This window comes from Oncorhynchus keta, chromosome 24 (assembly GCF_023373465.1).
Source record: "Oncorhynchus keta strain PuntledgeMale-10-30-2019 chromosome 24, Oket_V2, whole genome shotgun sequence".
Taxonomy (NCBI): domain Eukaryota; kingdom Metazoa; phylum Chordata; class Actinopteri; order Salmoniformes; family Salmonidae; genus Oncorhynchus; species Oncorhynchus keta.
The window spans coordinates 3,014,746-3,037,064 of NC_068444.1; the positions used below are offsets into that span (position 1 = coordinate 3,014,746).

The 22,319-nt window shown below is 48.4% G+C and overlaps 1 protein-coding gene across 12 annotated transcripts in view; it reads right to left on the reverse strand.

Moving 5' to 3' along the window:
• LOC118381162 (transforming acidic coiled-coil-containing protein 2-like) overlaps positions 1–22,319 on the reverse strand; it is an 85,268-nt gene that overhangs the window by 42,502 nt on the left and 20,447 nt on the right. For 7 of the 12 annotated variants that reach the window (XM_052477461.1, XM_052477466.1, XM_052477465.1 and 4 more), the window contains exons 2-7: positions 15,728–15,834; positions 13,876–14,858; positions 13,180–13,604; positions 12,364–12,396; positions 6,758–6,818; positions 2,625–2,841 (exon numbers count right to left, since the gene is read on the reverse strand). In XM_052477461.1, coding sequence (XP_052333421.1) covers positions 2,625–2,841; positions 6,758–6,818; positions 12,364–12,396; positions 13,180–13,604; positions 13,876–14,858; positions 15,728–15,834 — 1,826 coding nt within the window. The remainder of the gene's footprint in view (positions 1–2,624; positions 2,842–6,757; positions 6,819–12,363; positions 12,397–13,179; positions 13,605–13,875; positions 14,859–15,727; positions 15,835–22,319) is intronic. The other 5 variants (XM_052477458.1, XM_052477463.1, XM_052477457.1 and 2 more) reach the window with 5 other exon arrangements.

A 22,319-nucleotide genomic window follows, 5' to 3' on the forward strand; every position in this document is an offset into this window, starting at 1 on the left:
CTGGACTAGACTAGACTAGACTAGACTTGACTTGACTTGACTAGACTAGGCTGGACTAGACTAGGCTGGACTAGACTAGACTGGACTAGACTGGACTGGACTAGACTAGACTAGACTTGGCTGGACTAGACTAGATTGGACTAGACTAGACTGGACTAGACTGGACTAGACTAGACTACACTGGACTAGACTGGACTAGACTGGACTAGACTAGACTGGACTAGACTTGGCTGGACTAGACTTGGCTGGACTGGGCTTGGCTGGACTGGGCTTGGCTGGACTGGGCTTGGCCGGACTGGGCTTGACTAGGCTGGACTAGACTTGGCTGAACTAGAGTTGGCTGGACTGGGTTTTGCTGAACTAGAATTGGCTGGACTGGGCTTGACTAGGCTGGACTGGGCTTGGCTGGACTGGGCTTGGCTAGACTTGGCTGGGCTTGGCTGGACTGGGCTTGACTAGGCTGGACTGGGCTTGGCTGGACTGGGCTTGGCTAGACTTGGCTGGACTAGGCTGGACTGGGCTTGGCTGGACTGGACTAGGCTGGACTGGACTAGGCTGGACTAGGCTTGGCTAGACTTGGCTGGACTAGGCTGGACTGGGCTTGGCTGGACTGGACTGGGCTGGACTGGACTAGGCTGGACTGGGCTTGGCTGGACTGGACTAGGCTGGACTGGACTTGGCTGGACTAGGCTTGGCTTCGCTGGACTGTGCTTGGCTGGACTAGACTAGGCTGGACTGGACTAGGCTGGACTGGGCTTGGCTGGACTACACTAGGCTGGACTGGACTAGGCTGGACTGGACTTGGCTGGACTGGACTAGGCTGGACTGGACTAGGCTGGACTGGACTAGGCTGGACTGGACTTGGCTGGACTGGGCTTGGCTGGACTGGACTAGGCTGGACTGTGCTTGACTGGGCTTGGCTGGACTGGACTAGGCTGGACTGGACTTGGCTGGACTGGACTAGGCTGGACTGTGCTTGACTGGGCTTGGCTGGACTGGACTAGGCTGGACTGGACTTGGCTGGACTGGGCTTGGCTGGACTGGGCTGGACTGGGCTTGGCTGGACTGGACTAGGCTGGACTGGACTAGGCTGGACTGGACTTGGCTGGACTGGGCTTGGCTGGACTGTGCTTGACTGGGCTTGGCTGGACTGGACTAGGCTGGACTGGACTAGGCTGGACTGGACTTGGCTGGACTGGGCTTGGCTGGACTGGGCTGGACTGGGCTTGGCTGGACTGGACTAGGCTGGACTGGACTAGGCTCGACTGGACTTGGCTGGACTGGGCTTGGCTGGACTGTGCTTGACTGGGCTTGGCTGGACTGGACTAGGCTGGACTGGACTAGGCTGGACTGGACTTGGCTGGACTGGGCTTGGCTGGACTGGGCTGGACTGGGCTTGGCTGGACTGGACTAGGCTGGACTGGACTAGGCTGGACTGGACTTGGCTGGACTGGACTGGGCTTGGCTGGACTAGGCTTGGCTGGACTAGACTTGGCTGGACTGGGCTTAACTAGGCTGGACTAGGCTTGTCTGGGCTGGACTAGGCTGGACTGGGCTTGGCTGGACTGGGCTTGGCTGGACTGGGCTAGGCTGGACTGGGCTTGGCTAGACTGGGCTTGACTAGGCTGGACTAGACTTGCCTGGACTGGGCTTGGCTGGACTGGGCTTGCCTAGACTGGGCTTGCCTGGACTGGGCTTGGCTGGACTGGGCTTGGCTGTATAAGGCTAGACTTGGTTGGACTAGGTTAGACTAGGATGGACTAGGTTAGACTAGGATGGACTAGGTTAGACTAGGAAGGACTAGGTTAGACTAGGTTGGACTGGGTTAGACTAGGTTAGACTAGGTTGGACTAGGTTAGACTAGGTTAGACTAGGATGGACTAGGTTAGACTAGGATGGACAGGGTTAGACTAGGTTGGACTGGGTTAGACTAGGTTGGACTGGGTTAGACTAGGTTGGACTGGGTTAGACTAGGTCTAGGGTCAGGGTTTAGCAGAGTACTGGGCAGGGTGGGTAGGGTGGCTCTCCTCTCCTGATCTAGGGTCAGGGTTTAGCAGAGTACTGGGTAGGGTGGGTAGGGTGGCTCTCCTCTCCTGATCTAGGGTCAGGGTTTAGCAGAGTACTGGGCAGGGTGGGTAGGGTGGCTCTCCTCTCCTGATCTAGGGTCAGGGTTTAGCAGAGTACTGGGCAGGGTGGGTAGGGTGGCTCTCCTCTCCTGATCTAGGGTCAGGGTTTAGCAGAGTAATGGACAGGGTGGGTAGGGTGGCTCTCCTCTCCTGATCTAGGGTCAGGGTTTAGCAGAGTACTGGGCAGGGTGGGTAGCGTGGCTCTCCTCTCCTGTTCTAGGGTCAGGGTTTAGCAGAGTACTGGGTAGGGTTGCTCTCCTCTCCTGATCTAGGGTCAGGGTTTAGCAGAGTACTGGGTAGGGTTGCTCTCCTCTCCTGATCTAGGGTCAGGGTTTAGCAGAGTACTGGGCAGGGTGGGTAGGGTGGCTCTCCTCTCCTGATCTAGGGTCAGGGTTTAGCCGAGTACTGGGCAGGGTGGGTAGGGTGGCAGGATAACTAGCCGCTCAACGTCAAATAGAAATCAATAGCCATACTAACAGCATGCAGACATTAACTTACCTCGACTGTTGACAAAGGCTGTGAGGTCAGAGGGTTGAGGGAAGTCCTCATGGGGGTCAGAGGTTATCTCTGCCTCCCTGGATGCCCACTTGTGGTTGGCTGAGGAGACCAGCTTCTCTTTTTGATTGGAGGAAGAGGCCAGCTTCTCTTCGTCTGTAGCGTGGTCGTCCTGTAGCGGGGGGATAGGAGGCTGAGCTTCATCTACTGGGGTGGGCTCCTGGAGCGGAGGAAGGAGGAGGTGAGGTGTGGCGGTGAGGAGGTGAGGAGGTGTTGAGGTGAGGAGGTGAGGAGGTGTGGCGGTGAGAAGGTGAGGAGGTGAGGAGGTGTGGAGGTGAGGAGGTGTGGCAGTGTGGAGGTGAGGAGGTGTGGCGGTGAGAAGGTGAGGAGGTGTGGAGGTGTGGAGGTGAGGAGGTGTGGCAGTGTGGAGGTGAGGAGGTGTGGAGGTGTGGAGGTGTGGCAGTGTGGAGGTGAGGAGGTGTGGAGGTGAGGAGGTGAGGAGGTGTGGCAGTGAGGAGGGGAGGAGGTGTGAAGGTGTGGAGGCGTGGAGGTGAGGAGGTGTGGAGGTGAGGAGGTGTGGAGGTGTGGCAGTGTGGAGGTGAGGAGGTGTGATGGAGTGGAGGTGTGGAGGTGAGGAGGTGTGGAGGTGAGGAGGTGTGGAGGTGTGGAGGTGTGGCAGTGAGGAGGTGAGGAGGTGTGAAGGTGTGGCAGTGTGGAGGTGAGGAGGTGTGGAGGTGAGGAGGTGTGGAGGTGTGGAGGTGAGAAGGTGTGGCAGTGTGGAGGTGAGGAGGTGTGAAGGTGTGGAGGTGTGGAGGTGAGGAGGTGTGGAGGTGAGGAGGTGTGGAGGTGTGGAGGTGAGGAGGTGTGGCAGTGTGGAGGTGAGGAGGTGTGGAGGTGTGGAGGTGAGGAGGTGTGGCAACCATTTTGAAAAGAAGGTCGATGACATCCGATCCTCGTTTGCTAAGTCAAACGACACCGCTGGTTCTGCTCACACTGCCCTACCCTATGCTCTGACCTCTTTCTCCCCTCTCTCTCCAGATGAAATCTCGCGTCTTGTGACGGCCGGCCGCCCAACAACCTGCCCGCTTGACCCTATCCCCTCCTCTCTTCTCCAGACCATTTCCGGAGACCTTCTCCCTTACCTCACCTCGCTCATCAACTCATCCCTGACCGCTGGCTACGTCCCTCCCGTCTTCAAGAGAGCGAGAGTTGCACCCCTTCTGAAAAAACCTACACTCGATCCCTCCGATGTCAACAACTACAGACCAGTATCCCTTCTCTCTTTTCTCTCCAAAACTCTTGAGCGTGCCGTCCTTGGCCAGCTCTACCGCTATCTCTCTCAGAATGACCTTCTTGATCCAAACCAGTCAGGTTTCAAGACTAGTCATTCAACTGAGACTGCTCTTCTCTGTATCACGGAGGCGCTCCGCACTGCTAAAGCTAACTCTCTCTCCTCTGCTCTCATCCTTCTAGACCTATCGGCTGCCTTCGATACTGTGAACCATCAGATCCTCCTCTCCACCCTCTCCGAGTTGGGCATCTCCGGCGCGGCCCACGCTTGGATTGCGTCCTACCTGACAGGTCGCTCCTACCAGGTGGCGTGGCGAGAATCTGTCTCCTCACCACGCGCTCTCACCACTGGTGTCCCCCAGGGCTCTGTTCTAGGCCCTCTCTTATTCTCGCTATACACCAAGTCACTTGGCTCTGTCATAACCTCACATGGTCTCTCCTATCATTGCTATGCAGACGACACACAATTAATCTTCTCCTTTCCCCCTTCTGATGACCAGGTGGCGAATCGCATCTCTGCATGTCTGGCAGACATATCAGTGTGGATGACGGATCACCACCTCAAGCTGAACCTCAGCAAGACGGAGCTCCTCTTCCTCCCGGGGAAGGACTGCCCGTTCCATGATCTCGCCATCACGGTTGACAACTCCATTGTGTCCTCCTCCCAGAGCGCTAAGAACCTTGGCGTGATCCTGGACAACACCCTGACGTTCTCAACTAACATCAAGGCGGTGTCCCGTTCCTGTAGGTTCATGCTCTACAACATCCGCAGAGTACGACCCTGCCTCACACAGGAAGCGGCGCAGGTCCTAATCCAGGCACTTGTCATCTCCCGTCTTGATTACTGCAACTCGCTGTTGGCTGGGCTCCCTGCCTGTGCCATTAAACCCTACAACTCATCCAGAACGCCGCAGCCCGTCTGGTGTTCAACCTTCCCAAGTTCTCTCACGTCACCCCGCTCCTCCGCTCTCTCCACTGGCTTCCAGTTGAAGCTCGCATCCGCTACAAGACCATGGTGCTCGCCACGGAGCTGTGAGGGGGAACGGCACCTCAGTACCTCCAGGCTCTGATCAGGCCCTACACCCAAACAAGGGCACTGCGTTCATCCACCTCTGGCCTGCTCGCCTCCCTACCACTGAGGAAGTACAGTTCCCGCTCAGCCCAGTCAAAACTGTTCGCTGCTCTGGCCCCCAATGGTGGAACAAACTCCCTCACGACGCCAGGACAGCGGAGTCAATCACCACCTTCCGGAGACACCTGAAACCCCACCTCTTCAAGGAATACCTAGGATAGGGTAAGTAAGGGTAGGTAATCCTTCTCCCCCAACAAGATTTAGATGCAAGTGGCTGTTCCACTGGTTGTCATAAGGTGTATGCACCAATTTGTAAGTCGCTCTGGATAAGAGCGTCTGCTAAATGACTTAAATGTAATGTAATGTAATGATGGAGGTGAGGAGGTGAGGAGGTGTGGAGGTGAGGAGGTGTGGAGGTGTGGAGGTGTGGAGGTGAGGAGGTGTGGCAGTGTGGAGGTGAGGAGGTGTGGAGGTGAGGAGGTGTGGAGGTGAGGAGGTGTGGCAGTGTGGAGGTGAGGAGGTGTGGAGGTGAGGAGGTGTGAAGGTGTGGAGGTGTGGAGGTGAGGAGGTGTGGTGTGGAGGTGAGGAGGTGTGGCAGTGTGGAGGTGAGGAGGTGTGGAGGTGTGGCGGTGAGAAGGTGAGGAGGTGTGGAGGTGTGGAGGGGAGAAGGTGCGGAGGTGAGGAGGTGAGGAGGTGTGGCGGTGAGAAGGTGAGGAGGTGTGGAGGTGTGGAGGTGAGGAGGTGTGGCAGTGTGGAGGTGAGGAGGTGTGGAGGTGTGGAGGTGTGGAGGTGTGGAGGTGAGGAGGTGTGGCAGTGTGGAGGTGAGGAGGTGTGGAGGTGAGGAGGTGTGGCAGTGTGGAGGTGAGGAGGTGTGGAGGTGTGGCAGTGTGGAGGTGTGGCAGTGTGGAGGTGAGGAGGTGAGGAGGTGTGGAGGTGAGGAGGTGTGGCAGTGTGGAGGTGTGGCAGTGTGGAGGTGTGAAGGTGAGGAGGTGTGGAGGTGAGGAGGTGAGGAGGTGTGGAGGTGAGGAGGTGTGGCAGTGTGGAGGTGAGGAGGTGTGGAGGTGAGGAGGTGTGGAGGTGTGGAGGTGAGGAGGTGTGGAGGTGAGGAGGTGTGGAGGTGTGGAGGTGAGGAGGTGTGGAAGTGTGGAGGTGAGGAGGTGTGGAGGTGTGGAGGTGAGGAGGTGTGGCAGTGAGGAGGTGAGGAGGTGTGGAGGTGTGGAGGTGTGGAGGTGTGGAGGTGTGGAGGTGTGGAGGTGAGGAGGTGTGGCAGTGTGGAGGTGAGGAGGTGTGGCAGTGTGGAGGTGAGGAGGTGTGGAGGTGTGGAGGTGAGGAGGTGTGGCAGTGAGGAGGTGAGGAGGTGTGGAGGTGAGGAGGTGTGAAGGTGTGGAGAAGTGGAGGTGAGGAGGTGTGGAGGTGAGGAGGTGAGGAGGTGTGAAGGTGTGGAGAAGTGGAGGTGAGGAGGTGTGGCAGTGTGGAGGTGCCTGTGTGCGTGTGCCTGTGTGCGTGTGCGTGTGTGTGCGTGTGTGCGCACGTGCGTGTTGCGTGTGCGTGTGTGTGTGCGCGTGTGTGTGTGTGTGTGTGTGTGTGTGTGTGTGTGTGTGTGTGTGTGTGTGTGTGTGTGTGTGTGCATGTGTGTGCCTGTGTGTATGTGCCTGTGTGTGTGTGCCTGTGTGCGTGTGCCTGTGTGCGTGCGTGCGCGTGCGCGTGTGCACGTGCGTGTGCGTGCGTGTGTGTGTGTGTGCTTGTGTGTGTGTGTGAGAGAAGACAGACTGACTTGTGATGATACATCAGACATGGGCGATCTCTTTGGGGACCTCTTGACTCTGAAAGTATTACTGGAAGAGGAAGTGGGAGGAAGGGAGAGGAAGGGAGAGGAAGGGAGAGGAAGGGGGAGGAAGGGAGAGGAAGGGAGACGAAGGGAGAGGAAGGGGGAGGAAGGGAGAGGAAGGGAAAGGAAGGGAGAGGAAGGGGGAGGAAGGGAGAGGAAGGGAGAAGAAGGGAGAGGGAGGGAGAGGAAGGAGGAGGAAGTGGGAGGCAGGGGGAGGAAGGGAGAGGAAGGGAGAAGAAGGGAGAGGGAGGGAGAGGAAGGAGGAGGAAGTGGGAGGCAGGGGGAGGAAGGGAGAGGAAGGGGGAGGAAGGGGGAGGAAGGGAGAGGAAGGGGAGAGAGAAGTGGGGGATCAGAACAAGTCTTCCCCTGCAGAGTCTTCATCAATGAATACTTCATAAATAAGTCAAACCTTAATCAATACGTCAACTCTATTGTCTTTTTAAAAACAACAGGAATATTAATCTCCCTCCTGTTGTTTAGCTCAATAAGATGTGTACTAGTCAATACAGGGGGTACTAGTCATTCACAATACAGGGGGGTACTAGTCATTCACAATACAGGGGGTATTAGTCATTCACAATACAGGGGGTACTAGTCATTCACAATACAGGGGGTACTAGTCATTCACAATACAGGGGGTATTAGTCATTCACAATACAGGGGGTACTAGTCATTCACAATACAGGGGTATTAGTCATTCACAATACAGGGGTACTAGTCATTCACAATACAGGGGGTATTAGTCATTCACAATACAGGGGGTATTAGTCATTCACAATACAGGGGGTACTAGTCATTCACCATACAGGGGGTACTAGTCATTCACAATACAGGGGGTATTAGTCATTCACAATACAGGGGGGTACTAGTCATTCACAATACAGGGGGTACTAGTCATTCACAATACAGGGGGTATTAGTCATTCACAATACAGGGGTATTAGTCATTCACAATACAGGGGTATTAGTCATTCACAATACAGGGGGTATTAGTCATTCACAGTACAGGGGGTACTAGTCATTCACAATACAGGGGGGTATTAGTCATTCACAATACAGGGGGGGTATTAGTCATTCACAATACAGGGGGGGTATTAGTCATTCACAATACAGGGGGGTACTAGTCATTCACAATACAGGGGGGGTACTAGTCATTCACAATACAGGGGGTATTAGTCATTCACAATACAGGGGGGGTACTAGTCATTCACAATACAGGGGGGTACTAGTCATTCACAATACAGGGGTATTAGTCATTCACAATACAGGGGTATTAGTCATTCACAATACAGGGGGGTATTAGTCATTCACAGTACAGGGGGTACTAGTCATTCACAATACAGGGGGGGTATTAGTCATTCACAATACAGGGGGTATTAGTCATTCACAATACAGGGGGTATTAGTCATTCACAATACAGGGGGGTACTAGTCATTCACAATACAGGGGGTACTAGTCATTCACTATACAGGGGGTATTAGTCATTCACAATACAGGGGGGAGGTACTAGTCATTCACAATACAGGGGGTACTAGTCATTCACAATACAGGGGGTACTAGTCATTCACAATACAGGGGGGTACTAGTCATTCACAATACAGGGGGTATTAGTCATTCACAATACAGGGGGTACTAGTCATTCACAATACAGGGGGGTATTAGTCATTCACAATACAGGGGGTACTAGTCATTCACAATACAGGGGGTATTAGTCATTCACAATACAGGGGGTATTAGTCATTCACAATACAGGGGGTATTAGTCATTCACAATACAGGGGGTATTAGTCATTCACAATACAGGGGGTACTAGTCATTCACAATACAGGGGGTATTAGTCATTCACAATACAGGGGTATTAGTCATTCACAATACAGGGGGTATTAGTCATTCACAATACAGGGGGGTATTAGTCATTCACAATACAGGGGGTATTAGTCATTCACAATACAGGGGGTATTAGTCATTCACAATACAGGGGGGTATTAGTCATTCACAATACAGGGGTACTAGTCATTCACAATACAGGGGGGTATTAGTCATTCACAATACAGGGGGTATTAGTCATTCACAATACAGGGGGTACTAGTCATTCACAATACAGGGGGTACTAGTCATTCACAATACAGGGGGTATTAGTCATTCACAATACAGGGGGGTACTAGTCATTCACAATAGGGGGTATTAGTCATTCACAATACAGGGGGTACTAGTCATTCACAATACAGGGGGTATTAGTCATTCACAATACAGGGGGTATTAGTCATTCACAATACGGGGGGTATTAGTCATTCACAATACAGGGGGTATTAGTCATTCACAATACAGGGGGTACTAGTCATTCACAATACAGGGGGGGTATTAGTCATTCACAATACAGGGGGGTATTAGTCATTCACAATACAGGGGGTATTAGTCATTCACAATACAGGGGTATTAGTCATTCACAATACAGGGGGGTATTAGTCATTCACAGTACAGGGGTACTAGTCATTCACAATACAGGGGGGTATTAGTCATTCACAATACAGGGGGTATTAGTCATTCACAATACAGGGGGTACTAGTCATTCACAATACAGGGGGTACTAGTCATTCACAATACAGGGGGTATTAGTCATTCACAATACAGGGGGTACTAGTCATTCACAATACAGGGGGGGTACTAGTCATTCACAATACAGGGGGGGTATTAGTCATTCACAATACAGGGGGGGTACTAGTCATTCACAATACAGGGGGGGTATTAGTCATTCACAATACAGGGGGGGTATTAGTCATTCACAATACAGGGGGGGTACTAGTCATTCACAATACAGGGGGTATTAGTCATTCACAATACAGGGGGTACTAGTCATTCACAATACAGGGGTATTAGTCATTCACAATACAGGGGTTTTAGTCATTCACAATACAGGGGTATTAGTCATTCACAATACAGGGGGTATTAGTCATTCACAATACAGGGGGTACTAGTCATTCACAATACAGGGGGGGTATTAGTCATTCACAATACAGGGCGGGTACTAGTCATTCACAATACAGGGGGTATTAGTCATTCACAATACAGGGGGTACTAGTCATTCACAATACAGGGGGTATTAGTCATTCACAATACAGGGGGTATTAGTCATTCACAATACAGGGCTGGTACTAGTCATTCACAATACAGGGGGGTATTAGTCATTCACAATACAGGGGGTATTAGTCATTCACAATACAGGGGGGGTACTAGTCATTCACAATACAGGGGGGGTATTAGTCATTCACAATACAGGGGGGGTACTAGTCATTCACAATACAGGGGTATTAGTCATTCACAATACAGGGGGTACTAGTCATTCACAATACAGGGGGGTATTAGTCATTCACAATACAGGGCGGGTACTAGTCATTCACAATACAGGGGGTATTAGTCATTCACAATACAGGGGGTACTAGTCATTCACAATACAGGGGGGTATTAGTCATTCACAATACAGGGGGTATTAGTCATTCACAATACAGGGCGGGTACTAGTCATTCACAATACAGGGGGTATTAGTCATTCACAATACAGGGGGGGTATTAGTCATTCACAATACAGGGCGGGTATTGAAACTGATAATGATTTCCATATGCACGGTGTAAAGCATTATCATCAAAACTCAAAAAGCATAATACTCACATGTAGTTGGATTGAGCTGACATGTTTCAGGATTTAGTGTCGCTAGTCGCTAGTTTAGTTAGCATACATTGCGTTAATTTGACTAAAATTACAGTAGTTTGGAAGTCAATTTCTGCCCCCCCAAAAAAAAAACAAATTGCTGCCATGATTCACTTTGATGGTATACATTAGTCTGGGGTTGCCAAACCTCCCCTCGGGGACCCCCCAGACGTTTCAAACCTCCCCCTGGGGACCCACAGACATTGGGTTTCACTATTTAATTTTAGCCCTGAACTTAACAAAACTGATTCAAGTAGTCAGGGACTTGAGGATTAGTTGACAAGTTGAATCAGGTCCTAGTTCTGGAATAAATCAAATGCATGGAAAGGCTACGCAACAGACGCCAATGTTAATTCTTTGCTAAGTTAGCGTGTTAGCGTGTTAGCGTGTTAGCGAGTTAGCTTGTTAGCGTGTTAGCGTGTTAGCGTGTTAGCGTGTTAGCGAGTTAGCGTGTTAGAAAGTTAGCTTGTTAGCGTGTTAGCGAGTTAGGGTGTTCGCGTGTTAGCGAGTTAGCGAGTTAGCGTGTTAGCGTGTTAGCGTGTTAGCGAGTTAGCGTGTTAGCGATATGAGATGAATAGTTCAAACTGATGCTGTCTTGATACCAATATTGGGATACTAATATTCCAGATTTTCTAGAAGCAGATTTCACTCTATAGTCCTTTAAGACCTACTTTTGTAAAATAGTGAGCGAGTTTGTTTTGCTCGGTGCCCATTAGTCCAACTGTGGCACCGGGTAATGCAAAGCGAACCGGGCCCATTGAGTTCTGTACAGTAGCTTTCAAAAGAAACAAATGCAAATCTGTGTGTTTCCAACATTAGGACTGTATTTCTTCCAGAAATGAATTCTGCTTCATGTTTTTTTTTTGGTTTCCCTTCCACAATACGGGTATTGTGACAACCCTAAGTCTAAACCCAGGTATCTACAACCAACCTAGACCACACAGATACACTGCTCCTCAGTGTGACCACGACTAACCTCTGTTGCTCTTCAATAGAGGAGGTGCTACCGTGTGAATTTTTTATTTTTATTTTTTTTAATTTGACCTTTATTTAACCAGGCAAGTCAGTTAAGAACATATTCTTATTTTCAATGACAGCCTGGGAACAGTGGGTTTAACTGCCTGTTCAGGGGCAGAACGACAGATTTGTACCTTGTCAGCTCGGGGGTTTGAACTCGCAACCTTCCGGTTACTAGTCCAACGCTCTAACCACTAGGCTACGCTGCCGCCCCAATGAATGTTCTCTTTCCCTTGGAGAAGGGGTGCACTTGTACAAGACAGGTTACATTTATATGGCAGGATGCCCAAATGGGCATGGTAGAGCTTCTCTGATTGGTTGGTTTTGCATGGTAGAGCTTCTCTGATTGGTTGGTTTTGCATGCATGGTAGAGCTTCTCTGATTGGTTGGTTTTGCATGGTAGAGCTTCTCTGATTGGTTGGTTTTGCATGGTAGAGCTTCTCTGATTGGTTGGTTTTGCATGGTAGAGCTTCTCTGATTGGTTGGTTTTGCATGGTAGAGCTTCTCTGATTGGTTGGTTTTGCATGGTAGAACTTCTCTGATTGATGGTTTTGCATGGTAGAGCTTCTATATATAATTGGTTGTCTTTATGTTACTGTTGTGTTAATAGGGAGGAGGACAGGGTTGAAAAATGTCCCATGTTTTCCAGAAATCCTGGTTGGGAAGATTCCCAGAATTTCAGGAGAACTTGTGAATTTGGGGAAAGTTAGAAGGAGATGAGAACGACGGGGCTACATGCTCTCTCTGAGAGTAGGATGTTTAGAAAAACTGAAACATTATTTACATAAACAGTTAGAGGTCAAAACAGTCCTGCTGCCATTCCTGTACTTACAACAGACAACACAGAGAGGAACCCTTCGACTTCCTGTGGCACACGAGAACACACAGACAGGTGACAGAGAGACAGACAGGACACAGAGAGACAGACAGGTGACAGAGAGACAGACAGGACACAGAGAGACAGACAGGTGACAGAGAGACAGACAGGAGACAGAGAGACAGACAGGTGACAGAGAGACAGACAGGAGACAGAGAGACAGACAGGTGACAGAGAGACAGACAGGTGACAGAGAGAGACAGACAGGAGACAGAGAGGTGACAGAGAGACAGACAGGTGACAGAGAGACAGACAGGTGACAGAGAGACAGACAGGAGACAGAGAGGTGACAGAGAGACAGACAGGAGACAGAGAGACAGACAGGTGACAGAGAGACAGACAGGTGACAGAGAGACAGACAGGAGACAGAGAGACAGACAGGTGACAGAGAGACAGACAGGTGACAGAGAGACAGACAGGAGACAGACAGACAGACAGACAGACAGACAGGAGACATAGAAACAGACAGGTGATAGAGAGACAGACAGGTGACAGAGAGACAGGTGGCACAGACAGACAAACACATCCTCTCTCCAAATTTGGATAGAGAGATAACAAAACACACACACACACACACACACACACACACACACACACACACACACACACACACACACACACACACACACACACACACACACACACACACACACACACACACACACAGCTAAAATAATTCAATACTAAATATAAAAACAGAAACACATAAACGAATGACAACGTGAAATTGCCTTTATAACCACCTAATAATGCAATGGTATTTAAACTTACGATTTGATTGGTTTCTTCTTCGTCTTGGCCGGTTTGTTCTGGTTGTGGTCCTCCAGCCCCCTAACTTCATCATTATCGTTATCAACCTCGTCGTCATTGGCCGACACCTCGAAAGAGGCGGAGCCAGAGGCAGCCTTGGATGGAAACGCAGCCGTCCTATTGGACGAACCCTTGAAGGAGTTGACAGCTGACTCATGGAAGGTGTCAGAGTCAAAACTATAGGAGGGTTTGTTCAGCTCGGGAGAGATAGGGATCCCGCTGTTAGAGCCGAACGGGTTGAAGTTAGGGTCGTCCCACTGAGCCGGGTCAGAGTTATAGGAGGGCTTAGAGACGGGGATGTCATCGGGGATTAGGCTGTTGTCTAGGGGTTCAGATGGGGGCTGGACGGCCTTCTTCAGACCAATCCTGGGCTTCCTTAGAGGCATCTGATAATAATATTAAAAAATAAAAAATACATCATATTAATAATGATACAGTCTATTCATTTTAAGCGCTTTTCAAAACACTACAAAGTAACTTTAAAGTAGTCAGCAATATCATCAGTAAAATTAAAATAAAACACACAGATTAAGCATTAAGACCAAGGAGAGCACTAAACATGATGACAGACTAGAGTCAAAATCCAACTGGGATTTCTGGAAGACCGGAGAATTTGGGGAAAGTTAATAGAATTTTGCAACCCTATGACAGACAGACCTTGGAGCCTGCTTTTTTGCCCAGCTTCTTGGGTGGTGGAGAGGCCTTGGGAGGCTCCTCGAGGGTCTCCTCAGAATAGTCAAACTCCAGTCTGACCGCCCCTGAGGTTCGAATAGGGGGGCTGGTTGAGGGAAGAGTTGGCTTGGCGTTAGGGGGCTCTGGGGGGTTAGAGACAACGGACAGCACGCCTCCCTTACTACCCAACGGCGGGGAGTTGAATGGGTCGATGTCTTCAAAGTTGTCTGGGTCCCATTTGTAGGTCCCACTGAGGGGAGAGCCTTCGCTGCCTGGGGGGGCCTCCGGCACGGAGATGGGGGTGTCCTCCTGTCGGTTGGGTATAGAGATAGCTGGGGTCGGGGTCAGAATAGAAGTAGGGGCCAGGATTAGTTGATTGTCTGTCTCTGGGCTAGTGTGATTGGTCTCTTCAGTGAGAGAGGCGGAGTCTACTGTGACTCCTCCTACTTCCAGATCCTCAGAGACCAATAGGGGTCTGGCTGCTCTGGTGGGCTCGGCACTCTTCTCCAGCTCCGGTGTGGTTCCAGAGGACGGCAGTCGGGGGCTCTCTAGGTTAGAGCTCTGCCTGGGGAGAGGCTTCTTTTTCGGGGAGCCGCCTGGGCGGAGAGGCCCCTTCTTGGAGGGTCTGCGGAGAGTCCCTGGAGCACTCTCAGTACCACAGTCAACACTAAAGGCCTCAGCTAAGGGACGGGAGTCTCCGCTTGAGATGGAGGATCCTCCGCCGTCTAGGGGGCCGGTGCCGTCGAGCTCCCCAGCCTGGAGGCTCAGAGAGCGGGTTAGAGTTGATCGGCTCTCGGCCTCAGCAGCAGCAGCCGCAGCAGCAGCAGCAGCTATGAGCTGGTCTAGGTTATACGCTCCGCTAGCAGCTATGGGCTTGTCCTCGTCAAAGACTATGGACAGGGAGCTACCATGGTGACCTTTAGCCTCTGACCCGGGTTCACCGTCTGCCTCAGAGTCACCGCGAAGACCTGGAGGAACAGAGAGATATAAATGCTAGGTAATATATAGTCATGACACAATCCCGATATGGTGTTTGAATGAGAGAGAGAAATGACATTCTTCTGATGCTTGTTAGTTGTATTCGTTTGAGAGAGAGAGAGGAACATGTTTCCATGCCAATAAAGCCCTAAAATGATATTGAGAGAGAGAGAGCGACTGTACAACACTGTATATATACAGTAGGTGAAGATGTATATATACATAATATGACATTTGAAATGTCTTTATTCTTTTGAAATGTTTGTATGTGTAATGTACATTTGTATATTTGTTTATTATATATTTCACTTGCTTTGGCAATGTAAACACATTTTACCCATGCCAATAAAGCCCTTAAATTTAATTGAATTGAGAGAGGGAGATAGAGAGAGACGGAGAGAGAGAAAGAGAGAGATGATGGCGAAGGCTGTGTCTGGTTTAAGACTAATTAAATTGATGAATGAGCTCTGAATATTTCATCACAACCTCCCAGCCAATCAGTAAAACACAAACGAACATTGTGATGAATGGCTGAAGCTTTCCTGCATAGATAAGACCTGCTTATATCCATTAGCAGCTCTGTGATGCTGGTCTGAATGGCTGAACAGAGAAAACCTCTTTGTTTGAAGTACCAGTAGTCACCAGTAGAGGGCATTCTAAATCTCTGTCTCTCTCTGTGTGTCTCTCTGTGTGTCTCTCTGTGTGTCTCTCTCTGTGTGTCTCTCTCTGTGTGTGTGTGTGTCTCTCTCTCTGTGTGTGTGTGTCTCTCTCTGTGTGTGTGTGTGTGTCTCTCTCTCTGTGTGTGTCTCTCTCTCTCTCTCTCTCTCTCTCTGTGTGAATGTGCACGAGTCTCTCTCACCGGTGTCTTCCGAGGTCAGCAGCTGGGTATGAGGGTCTGTCTCCGTGGGGGACTTGACAGGGGTGGTTGACTCTGGCGTCTCAAACGCTCCGTCAGAGTCTGAGCTCCTATAGGACAGAGAGAGAGAGACTCACTGTAGACCTCATAAAGGTGTGAAGGGAAGGAGACATGACACCACCAGGGTCTCATTTTCACTGGAACGATGAGTCCACAAAGTAGAAGATGTCAAAATATATCAGATCCAATAACAGTACGATACTCCAGAACATCACAGCATCAGAAACTAGTTACTAAATCTATCAGGGAATCCAAACAGAACCAGGGAATCCAAACGGAACCAGGGAATCCAAACGAAACCAGGGAATCCAAACGGAACCAGGGAATCCAAACGAAACCAGGGAATCCAAACGGAACCAGGGAATCCAAACGAAACCAGGGAATCCAAACGGAACCAGGGAATCCAAACGAAACCAGGGAATCCAAACGAAACCAGGGAATCCAAACGGAACCAGGGAATCCAAACGAAACCAGGGAATCCAAACGGAACCAGGGAATCCAAACGAAACCAGGGAATCCAAACGGAACCAGGGAATCCAAACGAAACCAGGGAATCCAAACGGAACCAGGGAATCCAAACGGAACCAGGGAATCCAAACGGAACCAGGGAATCCAAACGGAACCAGGGAATCCAAACGGAACCAGGGAATCCAAACGGAAACCAGGGAATCCAAACAGAACCAGGGAATCCAAACAGAACCAGGGAATCCAAACGGAACCAGGGAATCCAAACGGAACCAGGGAATCCAAACGGAACTAATGTTAATGTAAGTGATTCCAAAAATGTGGAACTAAAAGCGGATTTACTTAATTCCGTGGAGACCCTTTGGGACCTCAAGAGTTAACCCTGTGAACGGGTTTGGTATCTCATTACTTCATACGTTCGGTAAGTTGTTTGTGTAGCAGGGCTTTGTAAACAGAAAGGGAGTAATGCATTGATCTACGGGACTTTAGTGAGGTTCAGCTGTTGATACAGGCAGCAGTGATGAGTATTAAAACGGTCACCTGTGATGAAACGAATGGTGCTTTGGTAGATGGCATACAAAGGGTTAAGAGTAGTGGCTGCTGCAATCTGGTAAAATGGGGTCACCATAATCAAGAACTGGCAGGAAAAGTAGACTGAACAATCTACTTCCTGCTATTTAGGGAGAGGAAAGATCTATTTAAAAAAATATATATATATATATATATATATCAAATCAAATCAAATCAAATGTATTTATATAGCCCTTCGTACATCAGCTGATATCTCAAAGTGCTGTACAGAAACCCAGCCTAAAACCCCAAACAGCAAACAATGCAGGTGTAGAAGCACGGTGGCTAGGAAAAACTCCCTAGAAAGGCCAAAAGCTAGGAAGAAACCTAGAGAGGAACCAGGCTATGTGGGGTGGCCAGTCCTCTTCTGGCTGTGCCGGGTAGAGAGGAAACAGGCTATGAGGGTGGCCAGTCCTCTTCTGGCTGTGCCAGGTAGAGAGGAACCAGGCTATGAGGGTGGCCAGTCCTCTTCTGGCTGTGCCGGGTGGAGATTATAACAGAACATGGCCAAGATGTTCAAATGTTCATAAATGACCAGCATGGTCAAATAATAACAAGGCAGAACAGTTGAAACTGGAGCAGCAGCACAGTCAGGTGGACTGGGGACAGCAAGGAGTCATCATGTCAGGTAGTCCTGGGGCACGGTCCTAGGGCTCAGGTCCTCCGAGAGAGAGAAAGAAAGAGAGAATTATGTCCAGGTCTATAACCAGCTGAAACAGTGTTATGTCCAGGTCTATAACCAGGTCTATAACCAGCTGAAACAGTGTTATGTCCAGGTCTATAACCAGGTCTATAACCAGCTGAAACAGTGTTATGTCCAGGTCTATAACCAGGTCTATAACCAGCTGAAACAGTGTTATGTCCAGGTCTATAACCAGCTGAAACAGTGTTATGTCCAGGTCTATAACCAGGTCTATAACCAGCTGAAACAGTGTTATGTCCAGGTCTATAACCAGCTGAAACAGTGTTATGTCCAGGTCTATAACCAGGTCTATAACCAGCTGAAACAGTGTTATGTCCTGGTCTATAACCAGCTGAAACAGTGTTATGTCCAGGTCTATAACCAGGTCTATAACCAGCTGAAACAGTGTTATGTCCAGGTCTATAACCAGCTGAAACAGTGTTACGTCCAGGTGTATAACCAGGTCTATAACCAGCTGAAACAGTGTTATGTCCTGGTCTATAACCAGCTGAAACAGTGTTATGTCCAGGTCTATAACCAGGTCTATAACCAGGTCTATAACCAGCTGAAACAGTGTTATGTCCTGGTCTATAAACAGCTGAAACAGTGTTATGTCCAGGTCTATAACCAGGTCTATAACCAGGTCTATAACCAGCTGAAACAGTGTTATGTCCTGGTCTATAAACAGCTGAAACAGTGTTATGTCCAGGTCTATAACCAGCTGAAACAGTGTTATGTCCAGGTCTATAACCAGCTGAAACAGTGTTATGTCCAGGTCTATAACCAGGTCTATAACCAGCTGAAACAGTGTTATGTCCAGGTCTATAACCAGCTGAAACAGTGTTACGTCCAGGTGTATAACCAGGTCTATAACCAGCTGAAACAGTGTTATGTCCTGGTCTATAACCAGCTGAAACAGTGTTATGTCCAGGTCTATAACCAGGTCTATAACCAGCTGAAACAGTGTTATGTCCAGGTCTATAATCAGCTGAAACAGTGTTATGTCCAGGTCTATAACCAGGTCTATAACCAGCTGAAACAGTGTTATGTCCAGGTCTATAACCAGCTGAAACAGTGTTACGTCCAGGTGTATAACCAGGTCTATAACCAGCTGAAACAGTGTTATGTCCTGGTCTATAACCAGCTGAAACAGTGTTATGTCCAGGTCTATAACCAGGTCTATAACCAGCTGAAACAGTGTTATGTCCAGGTCTATAACCAGCTGAAACAATGTTATGTCCAGGTCTATAACCAGGTCTATAACCAGCTGAAACAGTGTTATGTCCAGGTCTATAACCAGGTCTATAACCAGGTCTATAACCAGCTTAAACAGTATTATGTCCAGGTCTATAACCAGCTGAAACAGTGTTATGTCCAGGTCTATAACCAGGTCTATAACCAGCTGAAACAGTGTTATGTCCAGGTCTATAACCAGGTCTATAACCAGCTGAAACAGTGTTATGTCCTGGTCTATAACCAGGTCTATAACCAGCTGAAACAGTGTTATGTCCAGGTCTATAACCAGCTGAAACAGTGTTATGTCCAGGTCTATAACCAGCTGAAACAGTGTTATGTCCAGGTCTATAACCAGGTCTATAACCAGCTGAAACAGTGTTATGTCCTGGTCTATAACCAGGTCTATAACCAGCTGAAACAGTGTTATGTCCAGGTCTATAACCAGCTGAAACAGTGTCTGCTAAATGACTTAAATGTATATGTCCAGGTCTATAACCAGGTCTATAACCAGCTGAAACAGTGTTATGTCCAGGTCTATAACCAGCTGAAACAGTGTTATGTCCAGGTCTATAACCAGGTCTATAACCAGCTGAAACAGTGTTATGTCCAGGTCTATAACCAGGTCTATAACCAGCTGAAACAGTGTTGTGTCCAGGTTTATAACCAGCTGAAACAGTGTTATGTCCAGGTCTATAACCAGGTCTATAACCAGCTGAAACAGTGTTATGTCCTGGTCTATAACCAGGTCTATAACCAGCTGAAACAGTGTTATGTCCAGGTCTATAACCAGCTGAAACAGTGTTATGTCCTGGTCTATAACCAGCTGAAACAGTGTTATGTCCAGGTCTATAACCAGGTCTATAACCAGCTGAAACAGTGTTATGTCCAGGTCTATAACCAGCTGAAACAGTGTTATGTCCAGGTCTATAACCAGGTCTATAACCAGCTGAAACAGTGTTAATGTCCAGGTCTATAACCAGCTGAAACAGTGTTATGTCCAGGTCTATAACCAGCTGAAACAGTGTTATGTCCAGGTCTATAACCAGCTGAAACAGTGTTATGTCCAGGTCTATAACCAACTGAAACAGTGTTATGTCCAGGTCTATAACCAGCTGAAACAGTGTTATGTCCAGGTCTATAACCAGCTGAAACAGTGTTATGTCCTGGTCTATAACCAGCTGAAACAGTGTTATGTCCTGGTCTATAACCAGGTCTATAACCAGCTGAAACAGTGTTATGTCCTGGTCTATAACCAGCTTAAACAGTGTTATGTCCAGGTCTATGAGAATACCAGGGGAGGCCATCCGCTTCCCAGATCTTAGCGATGACATCAGAAACAATTGACAAGTAAAAAATATAGCTCAGAGGGTCTAGAGTAAGTGGAGCAGAGGGCTGCAGTTCGAAGGGGCCAAGTGAATCAGCCCCTATGGATTTAACATCAATCTGTACTGCAGTTAGAAGGAATCAAGTGAATCAGCCCCTATGGATTTAACATCAATCTGTACTGCAGTTAGAAGGAATCAAGTGAATCAGCCCCTATGGATTTAACATCAATCTGTACTGCAGTTAGAAGGAATCAAGTGAATCAGCCCCTATGGATTTAACATCAATCTGTACTGCAGTTAGAAGGAATCAAGTGAATCAGCCCCTATGGATTTAACATCAATCTGTACTGCAGTTAGAAGGAATCAAGTGAATCAGCCCCTATGGATTTAACATCAATCTGTACTGCAGTTAGAAGGAATCAAGTGAATCAGCCCCTATGGATTTAACATCAATCTGTACTGCAGTTAGAAGGAATCAAGTGAATCAGCTCCTATGGTTTTATACTGCAGTTAAAAGTGAATCAAGTGAATCAGCTCCTATGGTTTTAAACTGCAGTTAAAAGTGAATCAAGTGAATCAGCTCCTATGGTTTTATACTGCAGTTAAAAGTGAATCAAGTGAATCAGCTCCTATGGTTTTATACTGCAGTTAAAAGTGAATCAAGTGAATCAGTTCCTATGGTTTTACATCAATCTGTACTGCAGTTAGAAGGAATCAAGTGAATCAGCTCCTATGGTTTTATACTGCAGTTAAAAGTGAATCAAGTGAATCAGCTCCTATGGTTTTAAACTGCAGTTAAAAGTGAATCAAGTGAATCAGCTCCTATGGTTTTACATTAATCTTGAGCAAATAACTTTAGTACATCATAGACATCTAAGGGTTATCCTGAAAACAAAGTCTGTTAGTCTGTTAGTCTGTTAGTGCATCGTCCTCTACAATCTGTTCTGAGGTGACTAAAGGACCTCCCTCTAGTGGGAACGAGATGGCTTTTCCAGAGGGCCAGTTTAATTAAGCAAAATGGTTATTAATTAAAAGCATCACAAACTTCAAACGTGTCTAGAATGGGCCCAGAGGCTGTCAGAGCCTGCTGGGGTAACGAAGGGGTGGAGTTTTATTTTTAAAGGTTTGACCACTTTCCAGAATTTGATCACAACCAGTCTCCGATACACAATTCAAGAAATACGTTGATTTAGCTGTTTTAATCGGGCGTAGAATCACGATTCTAGCCTTATAGCCCAAGCCACATTTCCTTCTTGTAATTTCTCAGACAATACATGCGTGAAGGATTACATGCGTGAAGGATTACACGCGTGAAGGATTACACGCGTGAAGGATTACACGCGTGAAGGATTACATGCGTGAAGGATTACATGCGTGAAGGATTACACGCGTGTAGGATCACATGCGTGAAGGATTACACGCGTGAAGAATCACATGCGTGAAGGATTACATGCGTGAAGAATCACATGCGTGAAGGATTACATGCGTGAAGGATTACATGCGTGAAGGATTACATGCGTGAAGGATTACATGCGTGAAGGATTACATGTGTGAAGGATTACATGCGTGAAGGATTACATGCGTGAAGGATTTCATGTGTGAAGGATTACATGCGTGAAGGATCACACGCGTGAAGGATTACATGTGTGAAGGATTACATGTGTGAAGGATTACATGTGTGAAGGATTACATGTGTGAAGGATTACATGTGTGAAGGATTACATGCGTGAAGGATCACACGCGTGAAGGATTACATGTGTGAAGGATTACATGTGTGAAGGATTTCATGTGTGAAGGATTACATGCGTGAAGGATCACACGCGTGAAGGATTACATGCGTGAAGGATTACATGCGTGAAGAATCACATGCGTGAAGGATTACATGCGTGAAGGATTACATGCGTGAAGGATTACATGCGTGAAGGATTACATGCGTGAAGAATCACATGTGTGAAGGATCAAGTCTTTTACCCTTAGTGTTTTTGTAGGGGCGCATGTTTTATCTACAACAGTTATAAACAGGGAAATAAAACAATTTAAGGGCCTGATCCGAGTTCCTGACCGTTGACTTGCTCGGAGGTGTCCGCATGGTCCTAAAGCACACTGTTGCCTCGTTTTGTATCACATTACAATTATAAAACTGGCGGTGGTGGGGACATGCCCCCCCCCCCCCGTTCCCCCATCAGCATCATCTCCAGTTTATGTTCCTTCTGATTAGATTGATGTGAAGAAAAGTAGTTATGATTGTAATGAGGTG